This window comes from Entelurus aequoreus, linkage group LG14, assembly GCF_033978785.1.
Source record: "Entelurus aequoreus isolate RoL-2023_Sb linkage group LG14, RoL_Eaeq_v1.1, whole genome shotgun sequence".
NCBI classification, from domain to species: Eukaryota; Metazoa; Chordata; class Actinopteri; order Syngnathiformes; family Syngnathidae; genus Entelurus; species Entelurus aequoreus.
The window spans coordinates 31,027,399-31,049,986 of NC_084744.1; the positions used below are offsets into that span (position 1 = coordinate 31,027,399).

General features: G+C 39.9%; 2 protein-coding genes across 6 annotated transcripts in view; both read right to left on the bottom strand.

Annotated features, from left to right (window-relative positions):
- Positions 1–7,301, bottom strand: part of LOC133664730 (zinc finger protein 391-like) — a 31,589-nt gene extending 24,288 nt beyond the window's left edge. Inside the window, exons 1-2 of one of the 2 annotated variants that reach the window (XM_062069589.1) lie at positions 6,846–7,301; positions 44–1,884 (exon numbers count right to left, since the gene is read on the bottom strand). In XM_062069589.1, the coding sequence (XP_061925573.1) occupies positions 485–1,884; positions 6,846–6,969 (1,524 nt within the window). In that variant the 5' untranslated portion in view covers positions 6,970–7,301 and the 3' untranslated portion in view covers positions 44–484. Of the gene's footprint in view, positions 1–43; positions 1,885–6,845 lie in introns of those variants that run through there. The other variant, XM_062069588.1, reaches the window with a different exon arrangement.
- A 10,446-nt stretch (positions 7,302–17,747) lies between these two features.
- Positions 17,748–22,588, bottom strand: part of LOC133664736 (zinc finger protein OZF-like) — a 519,603-nt gene continuing 514,762 nt past the window's right edge. For all 4 annotated transcript variants that reach the window (XM_062069619.1, XM_062069616.1, XM_062069614.1 and 1 more), the window contains one exon: positions 17,748–19,509. In XM_062069619.1, the coding sequence (XP_061925603.1) occupies positions 18,230–19,509 (1,280 nt within the window). In that variant the 3' untranslated portion in view covers positions 17,748–18,229. The remainder of the gene's footprint in view (positions 19,510–22,588) is intronic.

Here is a 22,588-nt window from a genome sequence, read left to right on the forward strand (position 1 = left end):
AAAAAAATAATCCTTCCATAAACAATTCAGTCATTTTCTCTCACTTTTATATTGCATAAAGTTCTGGGGACATACATTTAAAACAATCACAACACAATCATCATATTACAAAAGAGAGTAATAAAGATAATTACTCAAATGGATTATAAAGACCCAACAAATGATTCATTAAGTCACACATTTTAAAAGTTAATAAAAGACAACTGTTCAAATGATGTATAAAGCTTCATGAAGTGGTCCAGAAGATGTTTCAGATGTGAACCAGTAAATACGTATATCATAAATAGGGGCTAATCTATGGGATTATTAACAATTAGAAATACAAATATGTAATACTTCCATATTTCAAACTATCCAATCTATAATTGTAGGAGCATATTAAAAAGATTGTTACACAAACAACAATGCCACACATGTTATATGTGCTGATGTTGTTAGAAAGTCAAAATTAAAGTCTTGGCAGTTTATTTCAAATCCTGCAGTTTCATTTGCTGCTGCTGTTCTCACCAGCACACTTGTGTTTCTTACACTGGTACTTATAAGAGAATCTTTCACCACACACACTGCAACTCAACACTTTCTCTCTTGTGTGTGTTCTCATGTGTGCTACAAGGTTTGATCTGTCACAAAAGCTTCTGTTGCAGATTGAACAGGAATGTGATTTTTCACCAGTGTGTGTTCTCTTGTGTCTTGTCAAACTCTGACTTTCTGTAAAACATTTACCACAAATTGAACAAGAAAAAGGTTTTTCACCATTGTGTGTTCTCATGTGTACTTTCAAATCATGACTTTGTGTAAAACCTTTACCACAGGTTGAACAGGAAAAAGGTTTTTCTCCAGTGTGTGTTCTCATGTGTCTTTTCAAATGTTGACTTTGTGTAAAACCTTTACCACAGGTTGAACAGGAAAAAGGTTTTTCACTAGTGTGTGTTCTCATGTGTACTTTCAAATCTTGACTTTGTGTAAAACCTTTACCACAGGTTGAACAGGAAAAATGTTTTTCACCAGTGTGTCTTCTCATGTGCACTTTCAAATTGTGACTTAGAACAAAACGTTTACCACAGATTGAACAGATAAAAGGTTTTTCACCAGTGTGTATTCTCAGGTGTACTTTCAAATAGCGACTTTCTACAAAACCTTTACCACATATTGAGCAGATAAAAGTTTTTTCTCCGGTGTGTCTTCTCGTGTGTGTTTTTAGATGGCAATGGTTCTTAAAGGTTTTGTCACAGTGAGAACATTTCAAGTGAGTGTTGTCAGTGTGACATGTCTTATCATCTTTAGAGTCTTCATCATCAGTGTCAGGAGAGTGTGATGTTGTGTCCTCACTATCTGATAGTGGAGCTAAGAGCTTGTCTGCTTGTGATCCTCCACAGTGGTCTCCATCAGCTTCTGTTGTCATGTGTTGTGTTGAGCTGCTGCTTGGAGGCTCCGCCTCTCTCTTCTCCTCACTTTCACCTTTGACCTCATCATCTTCACTCTTCACAGGGACACCAGTCACTGGGAACTCCTCCAACCATTTAGGCTGACTGATGCAGTGTTCCTCCGCTTCCTCTTTAATGTGCGGCGGCTCTTGGTCCTCCTCTTCCTCTTTAAAGTAGAGGGTCAGTGGGTCCACCGCTTCCTTTTTAATGTGAGGGGTCAGCTGGTTCTCTTGCTCCTTAAAGTGAGGGGTCAGTGGGTCCTCCGCTTCATTTTTGCTGTGTAAGATCAGTGGGTCCTCGGCTTGCCCTTTAATGTGAAGGGTCAGTTTAACACTATGGGTCTGTGGCGTCTCGTCTTCCTCTTTAATGTGTTGGGAATGTGGTACCTCTTCTTCCTCGTGTATGTGGGGGGACTGTGGTTTTTCCTCCTGCTCATGAGGAACATGTTCTTCATCGAGGTCTGTGGGACAGGAAAAAACAAACATTCTTTAGAAAAGTCCAGCTTTGCTCAGTCACATGAGACATTGTCCTGCATCAACATATGATCCCACAATCTCATCAGTTTCCCCTCACAGCAGTCAGGGTACTTCCAGCTGACACATGAAGAAGACCTTCAGGGGAATGCCTTCCCAGGCCACCGTCCAATCCACCTTATTCATATAAAAACATCCTAAAAGTAATTCCTGCAATCCTTAATGGTAGACGCCATACGTGAAAGTGTGCTGTTCTCCCTCTGAATAAGTCATACACACACAGGAAATAATGTACCACATGCCAGCCTCCACGCAGTAGTACTGGTGATGAGCTCCCTCTGCTGGTGGACAATAATTACAGTGATTTTCACATTCATCTCTAGAGACATGTCTACTCTAAAAAAAGCATGAGCACAGTCAACATGTTGGCCAAAAAAGATGGCATTTGTTTTGCTTTCATTTAGATAGTGTCGCCACAGTTAAACTGGGAAGAAGTAATCAGATTACTGACTACTCCTTCAAAAGATAACTTGTTTACCTTATAATTAATAGTAATAATGGATTATATTAATTTAGTGCGTTTCCAAGACACTCAAATTGCGTTAGAGTGAGAACTGAGAAGGCATCGTTCATGCAGTCCACACATTCAATCAGAATCACAATCACAATCAGAAATACTTTTTTTAATCCCCGAGGGGAAATTAAAATTTTCAGCAATATGGTAAACTACATTTAATAATAATAATAATTATAATAAGTAGATGAGGCAATTGTTCAAGGAATTTCATGTGAATGCTCTAATGCTGAATTTGAACTGAAATGCTGACAGAATGTAGTATGAATGTAAGAATAGTTTGAATGTTGAAATAGTTTAAATGTTGAAGAGTTTGAATTTCCAGGAAAACCGGAATTTGGTTTGGAACTTGGGAAAGTGTTAGTTTGAATGACCAGGATGAGTGGAATGTGTTGATGTTGGATTGGTTTGAATAGGTTGAAAAATGTGGGGATTGTGCAACTTGGAAAAATGTACGGATGTGTCGATGGTACGTAGACACAGAAAACTCCCCCACGAGCATGTTTGTGTGATTGACAGAAATATTTAAATTCAATGTCCAGAGGTATTAAAACATTAGTCAATCAATCAAACAAACGGTCAATGAACTTTGCAGTCATGGATACACTGTGTGTTTATTTTCTCCGGCTGCGGCTCTCAAACTGCATACAAAAAGTCTTATTTTGTTCGTTTGGTCCGAAAGCGTAAAAAAGCGCTGCCTCAATACGGCAAAAATAAAGCGGGTCTTTGGGCCCAAACGTTGCCATTCTTTTGTGACTGTAGGCGTGTAGTCCTTATGAGACATCATCACGTCACGTTCATGAGGAAACTGAGCTTGTTTCATACACGACTCCACCACTCCCCTCAGCCGTCTCCAATCCAACACGCATGAGCAGCTAACATTAGCAAGTCTGGTGATGCACCCCACGTGACCTACGGTGGCCTAGGATGGACAAACGAGACAATTCTCACAAGACCACAACTCTTCTTCTCTCACCTTCCCAAAGTAATAATCCAATCAATAATCACTGAACTCAACAAAAAAATAAGGCATATTATTTCAACATTGACTTACGGAGTCACAGAATTGGCTAATATAACAAAATCTGCTGTTCATTGCACAATATAACAGGAAAATTGACATAAATGTAAGAGAAATGTTGTCATTGTGAGGAGAAGCAACATTTGTTAGGGAAAATAATGTGTTCTGGACCACTCATTCATCCTCTAAACACGCAACCGTCCCGTCCTTGTGGCGGTCATTCAAAATAGTGACTAAACTACGAAGCTAAAGCTAGCAAGGAAAATCCATATACCCACAACACATCTCATCTGCTTGTGTTGTTGTGAACGACATCATCCATGTAGGATTAATGTACAAACAGGACAGCAGTCGTAACTGTCGCCTCCACACATCGAGCTGAGAACAGCAACACACTTCCCCCTTCACAATAATAGGTCTGACTGCGCTAACAAAATAAAGGTTTCAAAAAAGCACCTTACACAAGCATAATGTACTTGTTGATGCATTTACACAATTATTATGCTTTGAACCAAAGTGCTGGTCAAAATTGTCCAAAGATGTGTTGCACAAAAAAATGTGAGCGATTCTGCATTTAATTAAAAAACATTTTATACATTTGTATTTGACACAAAAAGCACACACTTAAATGGTAGTAAAATAAGTGTAAAAGGTAAAAAATGGAACTAAAAACAATTGGGGAAAAAAACTGACCGCCCTTGTCATTTGCTGTAATGCCCCAACAATTGACCAACATTTGCGGCAAGTACATGCCGTGACCACCCATGACTTTTTACTTGTTAATGGACGAGGGATGTAACAGTAAACGGTATAATGATAATTTGCGATAATTCCCGACGGTTAGTAATACCGTTTAATTTTGTAATAACCGAAAAACCGTCATTTATTAATGCATTTTCGGCAACACAGTCAGGTGCATGCGCACTAGCGTCGTTTGGCTTGATAATCATGGCGGACCAACGACACCGACTTTGCTGCGGAGATTTACCCTCGGAGTAAATGGAGCCAAGCGCTTGGTTTAACCTCATTTTCCCTCACTTCCCGCCATGCGTTTAAGAGACACTGCTGTGTTTGGATGGAGACAGGTGTGGACAATATTGGAGACACTTGTCTCCATACTAAAAGTATACAGCGAAGGAGAAAACTATTTGATGTTTTGCAGCAGGTGATGTGTCGTGAACGTTGTTACAACTTGTTTATAAAGTCTTTACTTTGTTTACTGGGATGTTCACTCCTCCTTTATTTAAAGGCCTACTGAAAGCCACTACTACCGACCACACAGTCTGATAGTTTATATATCAATGATGAAATTTTAACATTGCAACACATGCCAATACGGCCGGGTTAACTTATAAAGTGCAATTTTAAATTTCCCGGGAAATATCCGGCTGAAAACGTCTCGGTATGATGACGTTTGCGCGTGACGTCACGGATTGTGCGGAAGTATTGGGATCTAACTCTTTGGACTTTTGCTCCACTGTTAGCACTGAAGTGCCTTGAGGCGATACTGCAAATCTTGCTATCAATCCCAAACCGAGTCAAAACTAAACAAACATGTTTTGGGTGGAGAGCAGCGTTTTGTTTGGACCAGCAATATGTAGCTGTATTGACAAGTATGTACAACACAAGCAATGCCAAACTATTAATCAATTTAAACTATTATACAAACATGAGGTCTGGTTCAAATATAGAGATGAGGGTCTTTACTTTGACCTGCTGCTATACTCTGTCTCAAAGTGTTAACATGTGCTCAATGTTTCCTTGCCATTATTGCTATGTTGTCTATATTGTTGGTATATTCATTATTCCTACATTGTTGATACAAATTATTGTTACAGGCAAAACTGGACCAGCATGCACTATATTCATTTATACTATTATGTTTTGTCAACTTCCATCCATTTTCTACCGCTTATTCCCTTCGGGGTCGCGGGGGGCGCTGGAGCCTATCTCAGCTACAATCGGGCGGAAGGCAGGGTACACCCTGGACAAGTTGCCACCTCATTGCAGGGCCAACACAGATAGACAGACAACATTCACACACTAGGGCCAATTTAGTGTTGCCAATCAACCTATCCCCAGGTGCATGTCTTTGGAGGTAGGATGAAGCCGCAGTACCCGGAGGGAACCCACGCAGTCACGGGGAGAACATGCAAACTCCACACAGAAAGATCCAGGGCCTGGGATTGAACCCAGGACTACTCAGGACCTTCATATTGTGAGGCAGACGCACTAACCCCTCTACCACCGTGCTGCCGTTTTGTCAACTTGTACTTCTTTATGTCATTGCCTGAAATACATAAATAAATAAAGAAAAAAAAAATGAATCTGATAGCAAGTAGTTACAGGATCATAGATTGGTCACATTCAAAGTACTCATGTGTCCAGGGACATATTTCCTCAGTTTATAAACATAATATAATTTTTTTTTTAAACAAAAGAAGATGTTGTGATGCCAAAAAGTATTGACGCAATCAGAGAAGTAATACTTTTTAGTTGCCGTATAGTACCGAATATGATTAATTAGTATCGCAGTACTATACTGATACCGGTATACCGTACAACCCTAGTTCTTACATAATAGGATCACCCCACTGGTGGGCAGGAATAAACTTAAGACTCTAACACAAGCCCTCATTTAACCCCACTTTGACTACAGAGTTCATGTTTGGTACTGTGACGCCTTAAAAGCCCCGAAAAACAAACTCCAGACAGCACAAAACAAAATGATTGGGCTTCTACTCAACCGTCCATCTCGGGCTCACTTTTCCGCAAACCATTTCCTTAACGTAGGGAGGCTCTTGGTAGGTGACAGAGTACATCTTCTTGCAGTTGGTTTGGTGTACAAGATACACCATACCACTAAAATACCCATGTACCTGTCTAGATATTTCCAAATATATTCACCATTATAACTCTTTTAAAAGACATTACAGGTTGCGGCTACTTGTAACTGAAAATAGAGAAAGCCTTTTGCTTGAATTTTATTTTGATTTTCTTGCAGTACTGTTGTCTTTTAAATGCTGCTTTCTGCATACTTTATGTTCTGTCTGTGTGAGCGAACAAATATTTCAACTGAAACCAGCTCAGGCTTTCTTGTAGCAGTGAATGTGTACCGTGATGAAACTGCACCCTTTCCTATGCAAACTTCTCATAAGTCCTTCAATCAATCAATCAATCACACATTGTTACAAACTGAGAGGAACATCAACCTCAAACTGTCTCGTTTTCATGAAGAATCTAAATCAAAGCATTGCATCATCCCCACAAGACAAAGCATCTTCCTATTGAAGGAAAGTGTTAATAATGAAATATAAAGTTAGTAAATATGTGAGAGTAAGAAGTAAACAAACCTGTTCTGTGTAACACAACTTGATGTTTCTTGAAAACAGCGTCCAGTAGTTGATGTTGTCGCTCCTTCTCCTCTTTTGTTGGACAAAGTTCCTCCTCATACTTTGCTATCGTTCTTTCGCACATTTTCACACAATCACAACACTTGACACTCACATTTGATCTCTACTTAGCGATGTGTTGATAACGTCCGCGTCTCTTTGTTAGCAGCTAACAAGCTAAGCTAACTAGCAAGCTAAACTAGCTAGCACTAGAAGCTTCTCGCGCACTGAGACGATTTTTTTCCTGAAATAAAGACTCAAAGATGGATTTTATACGACATACAATTTTTACAAACTTAAGAACAAATAATAACTGACTAATTAGCGTCTTTTTCGCTTCTTTCTGCGTCAATGTGCTTTCACGACAGTTGGCAAGCTTGACGTTACAAGACGGTTCTACTCTCGCCTAAGATTGTTCTGCTCTCGCGAGATGTGTCATGCGCAGAAGACTCAAAGCTTTGTAGTCAATCAGGAGCGTGATCACTTTTTGATTTTCCAGATTTATTTTGCATTTTTGACTTTGTTGAAACTGTTGTTTGTAATAAAATGATTGATTTTATTATTCTGTTGTAATTGTTTCACTAACTAAAAGGATGTATATATTCTTATACTATTCACCAATTAAACGATACATTTTGGCCCTGTGTTTTATTCTGATGATAATGAAAAATGAGGTAAAAGGCAAAGTGAATGTGAATCTAAGCTCCTGCCTCTCGCCTACACGTCAATTTATCGTGCAGTAGCCAAACGTCACCAGTAGATGGCAGTACAGTATTGTAATGTCAAAGTTGAAATGTTGCTGCTCATACAAATAAAACGCTAAATACTTTATTTTTGTCAAATTACCAGAGGTGTGGACTCGAGTCACATGACTTGGACTCGAGTCAGACTCGAGTCATGAATTTGATGACTTTAGACTCGACTTGACAAAATGTAAAGAGACTTGCAACTCGACTTAGACTTTAACATCAATGACTTGTGACTTCACTTGGACTTGAGCCTTTTGACTTGACATGAATTGCTACTTTCCCCGAAACCTAAAGCTTAAAAAGTTATTTGGGAGCACTCCGTAGCTTTCATTTTGTACGTGTCTGTCTATCAGCGTGTGTGCTGCGTGTCAGCGTGTGTGCTCTCAGTACAACAGCCAATCAAATTAGATCTACATTGTTTTCATCACACAGCATTGATCCAATCAAATTGCAGGACAACCAATGAACAAGAGTTGTCAAACAACGCGCCAGTGAGAAAGATTTATACCAAAGTTGGTTTCGTTCGGGTATAAAAACTACGACTTGGTCAACGAATTGCCGTATGCAAATCAGGCACTTCGAATATAACAGACGGAGACGCAACAACTTCCAACTTCGTTCGACATTTGAAGTTGCACAAAGAAGGGTAAGTTTTGAATGTAAGCTAACGTTTATTGGCTAAGTAACATGACTTTTATTTGCTCTGTAGTTAAATCAGTGAGGCTGGAAACTCACTGCTAACGTCATAACCATAGACATCTTATAAGGGTACACAGCATCGAGCGCTACTGCCTACTGGCGCAGACGAGACGCGGGGCCGCCATCTTGGAGTGGTGATCCGCTACACTCAGTGCAATTCATTTGGCAGGAGCAATGAACTGTCAACGCATTTAATTCATTTTACCTCACTGAATGCCACTCATTTTCACGCGCTTTTTTGTCATACATGTAGCTATGATAACGGACACATGTTTTATTATTCATAGTTTGCTTAACAGTAATAGAATATTCTTATACGCTATAAGTGACCAGACGTCCGAGATTAAAACTGGGAATATAATCCCAGAGAAGGGGGGAAAAAACGGTCAGCTATTTTTAAATTGAAGAAACAATATGATTACGTTATATATACATGCTACATAAACAATGTATGAATACATTAGATATCTATATATCTTATAGACCGTATCTCTGTTGCTGCAGCAGCAGAGAGTTTATTCTGTCGTGACACTTTGTATTGATATTTTGTATTACATTCTTCCCTTAAATGATCATGTTTACAGTGATTGTTATATATGTATTTTTTATGTATGTCGCTTTGGATAAAAGCGTCTGCCAAATACTTAAACATATATAAACACCTGAAAGTCTTTATATCAGCTAAAACCACCAATCTGTTTCACTGGATTCAGAATAAAACCAAATTCTGTTTTACCCAACAATGTTAGTATTTGAATATTGTTACTTGAAGACTTATTCCTGGTTACAATTATACTGTTAAGAAAGTATTGTCTTATATTTTGCCTAAAATGAGAATGCATTATAATCAATGGCGGCTGGTGAATTTTGTTTTAGGTGGGGCAGAAAGTTTGTAAACCAAACCCCTGTAGGGGCGTCATCCTCCCCCAGAAGATTTATTTGTGATTTTCACATACAAATATTGAAGATCTTTGCTCCTTCTCAACTCTGTGGTAATGTTATTTTCATAAAATACAACCAATAGTACATTAATGTTAAATCTTACTTGTGAAAAGTAATCGCCCGATTCCTATTTTCAACAGTCCGCTCATTTGAGCAGGAAAACGCTGAACACCAGCCCGGCATCTTTGTTTTCTACCTGTCAACTGTCAGTTTAGGCTGCTCGCCGGCTCCTCATCACCACTTCAAGATGCAAATTGCTCGCGTCACAGCAACCAATATTGCGTCTACTTATAAGATGTTTATGGTTATAACGTCATTTCAAACACGGCAATATGTTGCGTCCACTGCAGTTTGCTACCTTATTCATACTTTTTGTCAAGTGATTTTTTAAGCAGGGTTGCATGAGGTACCTACACATAACGTTACGTTAGTCAAAATATCACACACAGTAACATAACGTTAGACGGCGGTCAGCAGCACCGCGTATTTTAGCCACCTACAAAAAGACAAACCTAGTCAAATAAAGGTCAGTTAAAATATATACTATATTAAGAATATGTGTACATATTGCATAGGGCCCTGACATCTAAAAAGTACAACTCTGTTCATTGTTATGTTCATGTATTTGTTATGTTTTTCATGTGTACACACACATCAACACACATACAGTATGAGATGAGATCAATGAGATAAGGTAAGAACAGAATAGAAACTGCTGTGGAACTAGTTACAATGCAATATGCCATGGAAATACAATGTTAACACTTTTGTACAAATAAGTACAGTTGCACTTGTTTTTGCAAATGTGTTTATTCTGTAAAGGAATGAGTTAAATGTTTAAAATTGTTTAAACTATTAAAATGACTGGTTAATAGTGCTATTATGAATTGCAATGTCAGTACTATTTTCTTTCCTGCTATTTCAAATGCACTTGTTTTAATAAATAAATACAGCGGTTTAAAAGCATACACAATCTGTGTAAAAATATTAGTCTGTGGTCAAAAGGACTTGAAAGGACTCGAAACTCAAAATGCAGGACTTGTGACTTGACTTGAGATTTTCCAGTCTTGACTTTGGACTTGACTCGGGACTTGCCTGTCTTGACTCGGGACTTGACTCGAGACTTGAGGGCAAAGACTTGAGACTTACTTGTGACTTGCAAAGCAATGACTTGGTCCCACCTCTGCAAAATACCTCTAGTAGTGATACAAATGTGCTCCGACAAAAGAAGCTTATTTCCTTTGTTTGGCTTGAAAGAAGCTATGAAAATAAACATGACAAAAAATGAGTAGTTCTTAGGAAGAAAAAAAAGGTTGGAGATGATCTAAAAGGACCAAATCCTCTGTTTAAGAATAATACGAATATTAATAATCAATGTTATTTATAAGGTGCTTTTCTAGAGACGATACAAACATTACAACATTGAACAATATAAAACAGAAAATGTCAGTTTAGATAAAAAACTACAAATAGCTCAAATTAAGGTGAATAAGCATCCTGGAATAAGTGTGTTCTTGATTTGAAAAGGCTAAATGAGTCCATATTGTGGAAGTCTTGGTGTTCCAAAAATATGGAGGGTCAAATGGGACAAAATTAAACAAATAAATACATCTTTGAATTATTACTTAAATGTTATAATTCATTAAAATTGAATTAAATACATAAATGTATTTTATCTTTCAAACTCAGCCATCAAAGTCAGTGGGCGGGTCCTAACATCTGATTGGTTCCACCAACCAGAGAGAATATCGGTCGATATCTTTGTCCGAAAGTGAGGAAATTGTTAGATCTTTGTAGCTGTTTTGGACTTTTGTTTGCTTTTTCTCTGTATGTGGTATAAGAGTTCCTGTCCTGTGCCCTTATTTGGTATTTTTCACTTCTTTGTGCACTGTTCACAGGCTTCCACACCAGCTGCCTGATACAGTATGCAAACGGGACACACTTGTACCCGGTTGCCAATCAGTCTCCTATTTCAGTCCAGATTGTCAACCAGACAGCGTCGGATCATTGCTTCGTGTGCGTGTGTTGTTCCTGGTACAAAATGAGTTCCGTCTCTTGCCCATTTACTTCTGCACTCGCCTTCTTTTGTTTTCCCCCACTCCTTTTGTGGTGGAGTTTTCTGTTTTTTCTTCCCTTCATGTAAGTGCACCTTTTGTTTGTATTAAATATTATCATTTTACTCAGCGTCTGCCTCCCGTCTCTGCATCTTTGGGGTCTCGTAGCTAAGCTGCATTCCAGCTCCTGACATAAATAACTGTATTAAATGTATCTACTTGATTTGCTACATGCTGTGGGTCAGCATAGGTCTTACTTGCACATGTTGCACATCTAGCAGCAACTCCCCAAAAGTACTAAAAAGTATGTCCTTCTAAGACGTCATGTTTTCAATACTTTTAAAGTTCCAAAGATATGAAGATATGACGGGGCAAGGTTGTGGATAACCTTGAAAGTAAGAAAATTATCTAAAATTGGAGTATCCGGGTGGGGGAGTTGAAGGATTCATGGAACTTTATTGTTTAGACACATAAGATGGCAGGAAAACTAATAACCAAGGTTCCAGATTTAGCCCAATGAGAACCAGATGAAAGTATAGGCTAAGGTCACTAAAGCATGGTTTAATACAGCCAAACTTCACTCTCCCGCCAGCTTGGACCAAGATTTGGATTCAAAATAACCCCTTACAGGAAATACACCATACAAATGGACCCAGTTCAGGGACGTAGTAACAGCGACTGCACAAGCTGTGTTTGGCAAGAAGCAGAGAATTCACAAAGACTGGTTTGATGAGTACGACATGGCTTTACAGGCGCGACTTGATGCGACCTGTGGATCCGGACATGACAGGTTCAAAGACTGTCAAGCCAAAATCTGAAGAGAGTTTTGCTCTATGCAAGACATTTGGTGTGAGTCAAAAGCTGAGGAAATCCAGCGCGAGGCAGACTCTATGAACTCCAAAATACTCTTCAGCCATCTCAAAGCCATCTTCGGTCCAGCCAAAGGGGGCACTGCACACCATTGCCGTTGTTAGTTTTATTTTATTTTATTTTTTTAAATACATGCCGACATATTCATTATAAAGTGGCCCGAATATGAGTTTAAATAAATAATCATATAACCTGTCATTATTCACTCAGTTTCCCCTCACTTCATAGCTTAAGGTAGAGAGCCCCTTTAGTGTGTCGGTATCCAATCCATTCCACTTGTTCATATAGAAAATGCCCACATCACTCAAAATCCAGTCCGCATTTTATCTGCGACCTTGCTTGCGGTCCTTGGACTTGTTCATATAGAAAATGCCCACATCACTCAAAATCCAGTCCACATTCTCTCTCTATATATATATATATACAATTGTGCTCATAAGTTTACATACCCTGGGAGAATTTATGATTTCTTGGCCATTCTCCGGAGAATATGAATGATAACACAAAAACCTTTCTTCCACTCATGCTTAATGGTTGTGTGAAGCTATTTGTAGTGTGACTATCAGAAAGTAATTAGTCACTGAGAGTGGAAAGCAGGGTTCTGTCTGACACGCTGGGTCCAAGGATGCAACATGAAGTCATTACTGCTGTTTTGAGGGTGATTTATTTTCCCTTTGAGTAAAAATACAATACATTACATTCAGATGGTTTGTGGTCCTTTTGCTGTCCTTTTGCGTTCTCTTTGCGATCCCTTTGCGGTCCCTTTGCGACCCCTTTGCGATCCCTTTGCGGTCAACAGAAGTAACAGCACCCAGGTTCACACTCTCTCCATACAAGCCAAACAATTCACAGAGAGGTGCAGGTGTTATATATTCAGCAATCAGCCCCACACACACTCCGCCCACACACATTGCCACACACACTATCCCAGGTGACAAGTGAGAAACAAATCCCTGCCTCTACATTCCGGCCCCTAATTATTATAATATAATAATTACTGGACAATAGTAGCAGCACGGAAATATTAAATGTAACATACATCAAATCAAAGTAGTTATAACAACAGTTCATTTTCAATGTCCTTGAACGAGCAGGTTCTTCACATATATGAAAGTGTCACTAGGCCAGAGGTTCCAGAACTTTCAGAGCCTAGACAGAGTGTGGTCTGTGTCACAAGTCATATTCAAAGTCAAGTCCTGTCAACAATTAATCCCATCAGATGTCCTCGGTTTTCTGAAGCAGACACATCTTAGTGACAGGTCTATCCAGAAAGCTTGTCCTGGTCTTGATCGGGGCTTGTCGAACAAGTCCTCTTTTATCTTCAACAACCTTGACAACTCTCCCCATAATCCAAGAGTTGCGAGGTGCAGAGTTATCCACAACAAGCACAATGTCTCCTGGAACAAAATTGCGCTTGATTTTATTCCATTTTTGGTGCTCCTGAAGCTGCGGTAGGTATTCCTTTGTCCATCTTTTCCAGAACAGGTTGGACATGTACTGGATTTGTTTCCATCTACGCACAGCATACAAGTCATCCTTTTGGAAAACACCAGGTGGAAAAGATGGCTGACCCTTGAGGATGAGAAGATGGTTGGGAGTTAGAGCCTCTAGGTCATTAGGATCTGTGGATGCCTTTGTTATTGGTCTGCTATTGAGAATAGCTTCGATTTCGCACAGCACAGTGTGGAGGCTGTATTCATCCAGAGTTTGTACTCTCAAAGTGGAGTTAATGACTTTCCAGATTCTGGCTATGACTCCAATCAATGAACTTGTAAGATCAGATCCCTGCAGCAGCTGTGTGTTCAGTGATGTACCTTTGAATGACACAGCATAATCAAACACCACTCTGATTTTCTTCTTATGCGGATGGTATACACCATGATGTGGAATATTCCAGTTTTTCCATGGTTACATGCCATATCTTCCACAGGCACTCTTTCAGCATAACCGCAGATAATGATGTGTATGAACATGGTGTAGTCCGCATGAAATAAGGCATCCTTTTGGAACCTTCTTTTCAAATTCAAGGCGCGTTGCTCTGCTAACTTGCGGTTATCAGGCATGCACACATTTCCCTTTTTTAAAGGCAAACCAATGGTGTAGTGACCATCCACCAGCTCAACAGAGCTTTTCACCATTTCCATGAACTGGCCATCTTCTCTTGATGGACCCAGTTGCTCTTCGTGGCTGCGTTCAGGGAAGTCTAGTTGAAACTGCTGCTTCCACAGTTCATCCAGTTTCACCACAGAGATGCGGTTAGCAGTAATGTTGGGTTGTTCCAAGTCTGCTTCACCACACATTGGCCCATTGACAGTCCATCCCAACATGGTCTGAACAGCGTACGGCCCTCCTTCTTTGCTTGGAATCACCTTTGTTGGTTCAAGAGCTCTTGGTGCATTTAAGCCGATCAACAGTTCAATGTCTGCATCAATTTCAGGTAGGTGTACTCCACGCAAATATGGCCATCTGACCAGATCCTGCTCCCGTGGTATGTTGCTCCTGCACACAGGCATTTTCTTCTGTGTAAACATATCTGGCAAGTCACAGTAGAGATCACTTTCCAGACCGGCTACCTCCAGATCTGACACAATGCAACATCCTACAATCTTTTCTTGGCCCAAAGTGCGTAAGAGAATTTTAGTTCCTCTTACTGAAACATTCAACTTGCTCATCAGACTTGATGTACAAAAGGAGCCAGAGCTGCCTTGGTCCAGAAAGGCAGACGTTTCCACGACTTGATGACCCTTTTTGGACTTGATCTTTACTGGCACGATAGAGAGCTTACAGCCATGGTCACCGGCCCCAGTGAGACCACTACCACAGAGCTGCCCACCGCTGTGTTTGTACCTGCTGCAACTGCTAGATCCTTCTCTTGCTCCTTGTTCTTTGGATGAATATGAAGCATGCTAGGGTGTTTAACTCCACATGTTTTACATGACAGTCGCTTCCTGCAGTCCTTACTTATGTGCCCTATGCACAGACAGCCAAAGCAAACTCCATGTTGTTTTAAAAAAGTGATCTTGTCATTATGTGCCCTCTCTACCAATAGAGAGCACACCTCCAACGCATGTTCACCCTTGCAGTACAAGCAGGTCCTTTTGTCCAGTGGGGCTCCGACCTTTTTCACATGGGCCTTTCCATTAACTGATGTTACTGTAGTAGCAAAACTTCCTTGGTTTCGTGTGTGACGCTGATAGCCATCTCTGCTGCCATTTTTGATTTGCATTGTCTTTGGAGTATCCTGTATATTTCCAAATATAGGGTCTGCTGCAATTTTAACTTGACGTTCAATAAAACTGACAATGTCAGGGAAAGTAGCTCTTCGAGAACGGGTCTCTTGAATATCACAAGCTACCGTCCTCCATTGGTCTCTCAGCTTATACGGTAACTTCTTGATCACCATCAGCATGTTCGCAGGCATGTTAAGCTCAGACACGTACTGTATGTCATCCATCGCATTACAACATCCTCTTAAGAAGAGACCATATGCTTGAAGAGATTTTGCATCCTCTGCTTTAACCAAAGGCCATGATAGTGCTTTGTCCAAATAAGCAGAAGCAATCTTTTGTTCATTCCCAAAATGCTCTTCCAATAAAGCCTTAGCCCTTTGATATGCTCTGTCTGGAGGCATTCGCTGACAGCTTTGAACAAGCTCATGTGGTTGTCCTCTTGTGTATTGTGCCAGGAAGTGCAAGCAGTCTCCAGCGTCACCTGTCCTTTCTTCAACATTGTGCTCAAAAGATTTCATAAAGGCATGATATTGAAGAGGATTTCCATCAAACACCTGGGTCTCTCTCCTTGGCAAATGAGAGATGTTCTGTTGTCACGCCAGTAGAGCAGAAATTTCATTTTGCCTTACCATTATGGATAGCAAATTGTTATTGTCATTAATGACTGGCATCTGAACATGTGAATTTGTTGTAAATTGAGAAGCTGAAGCATTACTGTTCACATTAGTAGCCATTGGGAGTCCAGGCATCCTTTGCTGGATTATTTGAGATCCAACATCAACAGTAACTTTCCTTTCATTCGGCTGTGTTAAATGAGACTTAGATGTACTTTGACTGTCATACACTCCATGGCCACCAGGCACATGCAAGTAATAGTTTCTTGTTGATGCTGTAAACAAAATGTCACTGTGCAAACCCATGTTTGTTGTTGTACTGAACACAGATTGAAAATAAGCCGACTGAAATAATAATAACAATGAATAATTTCTAAGTCTTTGTTAGCCGTTTGTGAAGTTTTGTGCTCGTGCGCTACGTTCGCTCGCATCCTGTGCATCTCCTGGGGGCTAAGCCCCCCCTGTCCTTAAAAGCTAGTGACGCCCCTGCTGCACACCCTCTCTCTGTTGATGCATCCACCAAATTAAAGAGCAAATCTTGTATCAGTGGGCGTTGGGAATAACTCTTTAGTCAGTTCCTCAACAGACCACATCCTGTTGACCAAGAGGCATTACAACAGATACCACAAAAGCCAACTCAGGTGTGCTTGTACTTCCCTCCTACTGGGGGGAAGTGAGAACTGCCATGGACCAGACACGCTGTGGTAAAGCACCAGTTCAGAATGGCATACCTGTACAAAGCCTTAAGACCCACAGCCTTCAAGGCATTTCACAATATCCTGTTAACCATTTGGGACAAAGGAGATACGTAGCCTGACCTTGTCATATTATGTTTAAAAAAAGGACAGAAAGTTGGACTGTGGTAACTACAGAGGTAAATCGCTTCACTCTGTTGCTGGAAAGAGCCGAGCTCGTGTCCTGCTAAAACAGCCTAACGGATGTCATTTCTGAGAATCGCCTCCCAGAAGCACAATGTGGTTTCCGTGCAGAATCACCGTTAACCTGTTATTTGTGAAACCCCAACTCCCAGAAAAGTGTATTGAGCAACTGATACACCTGTAGGTATTTGTGGAGCTAACCATGGCTTTTGACACAGTGAATCGTGAAGCACTCTGGTCTATGTTGGCAAAATTGGGCGGCCCAGAAAAGTTCACAATGATGATAAGGCTCTCTCACGATCACATGATTGGTCAGGCCCTCTCAAACGGCGACTATACTGGCAGCTTTTGGAACAGTAATGGTGTCAACCTTCAACCTCTTCTTCACACAAGTCATCCTCCATGCTATCAAGGACCTTGACATTGGCGTCTACATCAGATACCGCCAAGACAGATCCGTGTTTGATCTGAGACGTTTCACTGCAAAGACAAACACACAAGAAAAAGTCATCTTCAAGGCTCTTTCGCTGATGACAATGTGCTTCATGACTCACAAGGAGGACCATCTCAAAGTCATTAACGACCGTTGTGAGACATGACATCAGACCAGTGATGTCCTTGTGGTTCATGCAGCCCTTCGAGGCACCTGTGGTTAAAGTCTTTTATCAATAAACTTTGATTAATTGCACAAACTGAGTACAATAGGGGCCTAGATCTTCCTGCAAAATAACACATTTCGAGTCCTCAGTGTCAGCCAATCTGGGTCACGGCACCAATTGAAATAATATACTTTTATTTTTGTTAAAACATCTCAAAGAATCAGATCATTAGTCATAAAAAACAGACATTTTATTCTACAAGGTCACATACAAAGGATACAGCGCTGGTTTCAAATTGCTAGTACAAACAAAAATGCCTATCTTACAAAAGGTGTGCATAATTATATTGTATAGTGTACAAGTACAAGTAGTAGGACCGCTGGCACCACCATGGTGGAGACTTGTTTTGGAGACAGCAAGCCTGTGAAGGGGCACACTGAACCATAACATCATCATCACTTAAATATTAGCAGAAATACAGATTGATGTGTTAGTACACAACTAAATACATTAGTAAGAATGAATAATAAATATAAACTGTTGTGTGGATGTTGTTTTCCAGGATGTGTAACTAAGAAACATATTTACATATTTGTGATTGAAGTAATTGAAAAGTAACTAAAAGTGATTTGGGGCTTGATTAATTGTCATTTAGTTGGAATCATAACAAAAAAAGTATAGTCAGATGTTAATGAAACTTTCAGGACATGTCAGAAATGGGATAAGGAACAAGTGATTAGATTTTGGTGTTGATCCCGATCATCATTTGGATTCAGCCTTCTTTTGAAGGATTCTTTACTACTGGGAGATTTGGCCTGGTGGAGGTCTGCGGGGCGCTTTTCTATTTTACTGCTGCTGTTCTCACCAGCACACTTGTGTTTGTTAAGTTGGTACTCATGAGAGAATCTTTCATCACACACACTGCAACTCAACACTTTTTTTCCATTGTGTGTTCTCATGTGTCTTTTCAAATTTCGACTTCGTGCAAAACTTGAATCACACACTGAACAGGAAAAAGTTATTTCTCCAGTGTGTGTTCTTGTGTGATCGTTCAAACTATCCTTCCTTGTAAAAGATAAGCCACAGATTGAACAAGAAAAAGGTTTTTCTCCTGTGTGTGTTCTCATGTGTCTTTTCAAATTTTCACCTTGGACAAAACTTGAATTACACACAGAACACTTAAAACGGTTTCCCCCAGTGTGTCTTTTCAGGTGTCGTTTCAAATCTTGACTTCGTTTATACCTTGAATCACACACAGAACATGAAAAAGGTTTTTCCACTTTGTGTGTTCTTGTGTGATCTTTCATGGTTTGCTTCCTTGTAAAAGATAAGCCACAGATTGAACAAAAAAAAGGTTTTTCTCGTGTGTGTGTTCTTGTGTGCTCTTTCATATTTTCCTTCCTTGTAAAAGATAAGCCACAGATTGAACAAGAAAAAGGGTTCTCTCTCGTGTGTATTCTCATGTGTCTTTTCAGATAACAATGTTTTTTAAAGGTTTTGTCACAGTGAGAACATTTCAAGTGAGTGTTGTCAGTGTGACATGTCTTATCATCTTTAGAGTCTTCATCATCAGTGTCAGGAGAGTGTGACGTTGTGTCCTCACTATCTGATAGTGGAGCTAAGAGCTTGTCTGCTTGTGATCCTCCACAGTGGTCTACATCAGCTTCTGTTGTCATGTGTTGTGTTGAGCTGCTGCTTGGAGGCTCCGCCTCTCTCTTCTCCTCACTTTCACCTTTGACCTCATCATCTTCACTCTTCACAGGGACACCAGTCACTGGGAACTCCACCAGTCCTTCATTATGCTCTCCCTCCTGACTGATGCTGTGTTCCTCTTCTTCCTCTTCCTTTTTACAGGGAAGGGTCTGTGTCAAAGAGGAAAAGGAGACGCCAGAGGATCTCTGGCGCCTCGTCTTCCTCTTTGATGGATCCTCCTTCACCATCCTGAAGCTACACTCCTGTTTTTCAGGCAGAAGTTGTTCTTCACAGACGTCTGCAGGACACAAAATGACAAACATGCTTGAGAAATGTCCAGATTTGCTCAGTCACATGAGGCATTCAGTGCGTTTACATGTACTTAAAATAACAAGTTATATGAATTGTCCTGAAAACAAACACACTGCTCTTTACAACATTATTCACAGTTAAAGAAGACCACTTTTTACAAAGGATGGGCAATATGGTCTAAAATCTTTATTGCCATTAATTCCCTTCTGCCTGAGTGCAGCTGGGATAGGCTCCAGCGCCCCCTGTGATTTTATTGTCAGTTACTGATGTATAAACTTGAAGAAAAGATTAGGTCGTTTACAGTGTAAATCTGTATTTCGTATGGTTGTCTCTGCTATGACGCTATCTTGTGGTCGAGTTCGCTCACTGCGAGTGCTGTGGGTTGAAAGTGTATTTCCTTTTGTTTTGTGCCTTGAACTTGAAGTATGGTTTCTTTATTTATCTCGCCAAGCAACGTTTGTAAGTGTAACTGGGAATTTCCACTCGTTCGGTTATTTGTTTTCAAGTCAATGTGTCAGTTTCCACCACCTGGCTTCTACACAACAAGGTGGTTCAATTGAGCTAAAATCTGCTCGTGTGGGACAGGAAGTCATGCATAAACACAAAATAAATGATCCAGTTTACTTTCAAAGTAAAATATTCTGTTTAAGGCAGATGGTATTATATACTTTGAAAAGTCCTAAAGTTAAAGTACCAATGATTGTCACACACACACATTAGGTGTGGTGAATTTTGTCCTCTGCATTTGACCCACCCCCTTGTTCACCCCCTGGGAGGGGAGGGGAGCAGTGGGCAGCAGCGGTGGCCACGGTCGGGAATCATTTTTGGTGATTTAACACCCAATGCCAACCCTTGATGCTGAGTGCCAAGCAGGGAGGTAATGGGTCCCATTTTTATAGTCTTTGGTATGACTCGGCCGGGGTTTGAACTCACAACCTACCGATCTCAGGGCGGACACTCTAACCACTAGGCCACTGAGTAGGTAATGGACATGAAGTCAACTTGTCAAAGGTTTTCAGAACAAATTTCACCTCCTTGACGCGAATGGACGAAGACATGCTGATTCTAAAAGGCCCAAAATTAAAGAATCATATAACAGGCATATCCCGGGCAGCTATATGGGGGCCTGTACTTCAGCGTTGTATCAAAATGACTAGTTCCATCTCCAACATTAAAGTGAGTGTCGCTAACAATAGGAAAATGTGTAGAGGAAAATTGCAAGCAGTCGAAACAAAGATTGTGAATAACTGACAAGAGGCTCACTTTGTTCATTTAAGTCTACTGTGGAATAAACACGCTCAGGTGCTGAGAGCGATGCACAGAGTGAGACCTCTTAGTCCAGTTTAAAATCCAGAGACCAAAAAGGAAACATACTGACATAGCAATGTATTGATGATGGTAAGTATTAAGTTATTGGATTTATTTTCATTTATATCCGTCCCGGCCTACGATTGCATGAATATTTAATGCCTCTGGACATCGTATTTAATGCTTTTTAATACCATTTAAGGCCTTAATTTAGGCAAAGGCAATTCAATGACTTTTAATGCTTTTTAATGACCCACAGAAACCCTGCTAAAGCTCTTAAATTTAAACAAATGTGGACCGATCGATACAAAAATTGACAGTAACAATACCAAGTATAAGGTTTTTATATTATATACACAGTACCGTTCAAAAGTTTGGGGTCACATTGAAATGTCCTTATTTTTGAAGGAAAAGCACTGTACTTTTCAATGAAGATAACTTTAAACTAGTCTTAACTTTAAAGAAATACACTCTATACATTGCTAATGTGGTAAATGACTATTCTAGCTGCAAATGTCTGGTTTTTGGTGCAATATCTACATAGGTGTATAGAGGCCCATTTCCAGCAACTATCACTCCAGTGTTCTAATGGTACAATGTGTTTGCTCATTGGCTCAGAAGGCTAATTGATTATTAGAAAACCCTTGTGCAATCATGTTCACACATCTGAAAACAGTTTAGCTCGTTACAGAAGCTACAAAACGGACCTTCCTTTGAGCAGATTGAGTTTCTGGAGCATCACATTTGTGGGGTCAATTAAACGCTCAAAATGGCCAGAAAAAGAGAACTTTCATCTGAAACTCGACAGTCTATTCTTGTTCTTAGAAATGAAGGCTATTCCACAAAATTGTTTGGGTGACCCCAAACTTTTGAACGGTAGTGTATATTTTGTTGAGTTTGTTATTGTTTACAAACTCAGGAAATAAGGAAGACTTTAAGGGCATAAACCAAATGCTTTAATTCAGAGCCATATTTAAATATTCAATTGATTTTCTAACACCACCATCCTGTGTTTTTGTCTGATTATGATTGTGAAGAAAAATGTAATTATCAGTATCTGCATCGGTATGACCGATACTTGGTATCATTTATTTATTTATCAGCCAAAACTAAAGTATCAAACAACAAAACAAGTGCTTATTACATTTTAACAAAAGAGAATAAGTGATTATTACATTTTAACAAAAGTGTAGACAGAAACACGTTACAACAGAAAGTTCCTAAATAAAAATATTATTCATTGAATTATTGAGATTTTGATAGATTGTAATACATTCTAAGGCCGGAGTGGCTCGGTTGGTAGAGTGGCCGTGCCAGCAACTCGACGGTTCCAGGTTCGATCCTAGTCACTGCCGTTGTGTCCTTGGGCAATGTACTTTATCCACCTGCTCCCAGTGCCACCCACACTGGTTTTTTGTCCTGTCCAGCTTCTCAGGCAAATCATATAGTTGATGTAGATGCCCATATCGGCTGTACAAATTTACTTTACAAAAGAGAAGAGTGGGATACTTCTCTTGTTGCCTTATTTGTATTTGACATTATTAAATGTATTTATACCCACACTGGTTTAAATGTAACTTAGATCATGGGTTTCACTATGTCAGGGGTCGGCAACCTTTACCACTCAAAGAGCCATTTTGGCAAGTTTCACAAATTAAAGAAAATAATGGGAGCCACAAAAAAATGTTTTAAATTTAAAATGAAAAACACCGCATTCAAAGCTTAAATGCTTTGTGCTATGTTACCCAGGGGTCTCC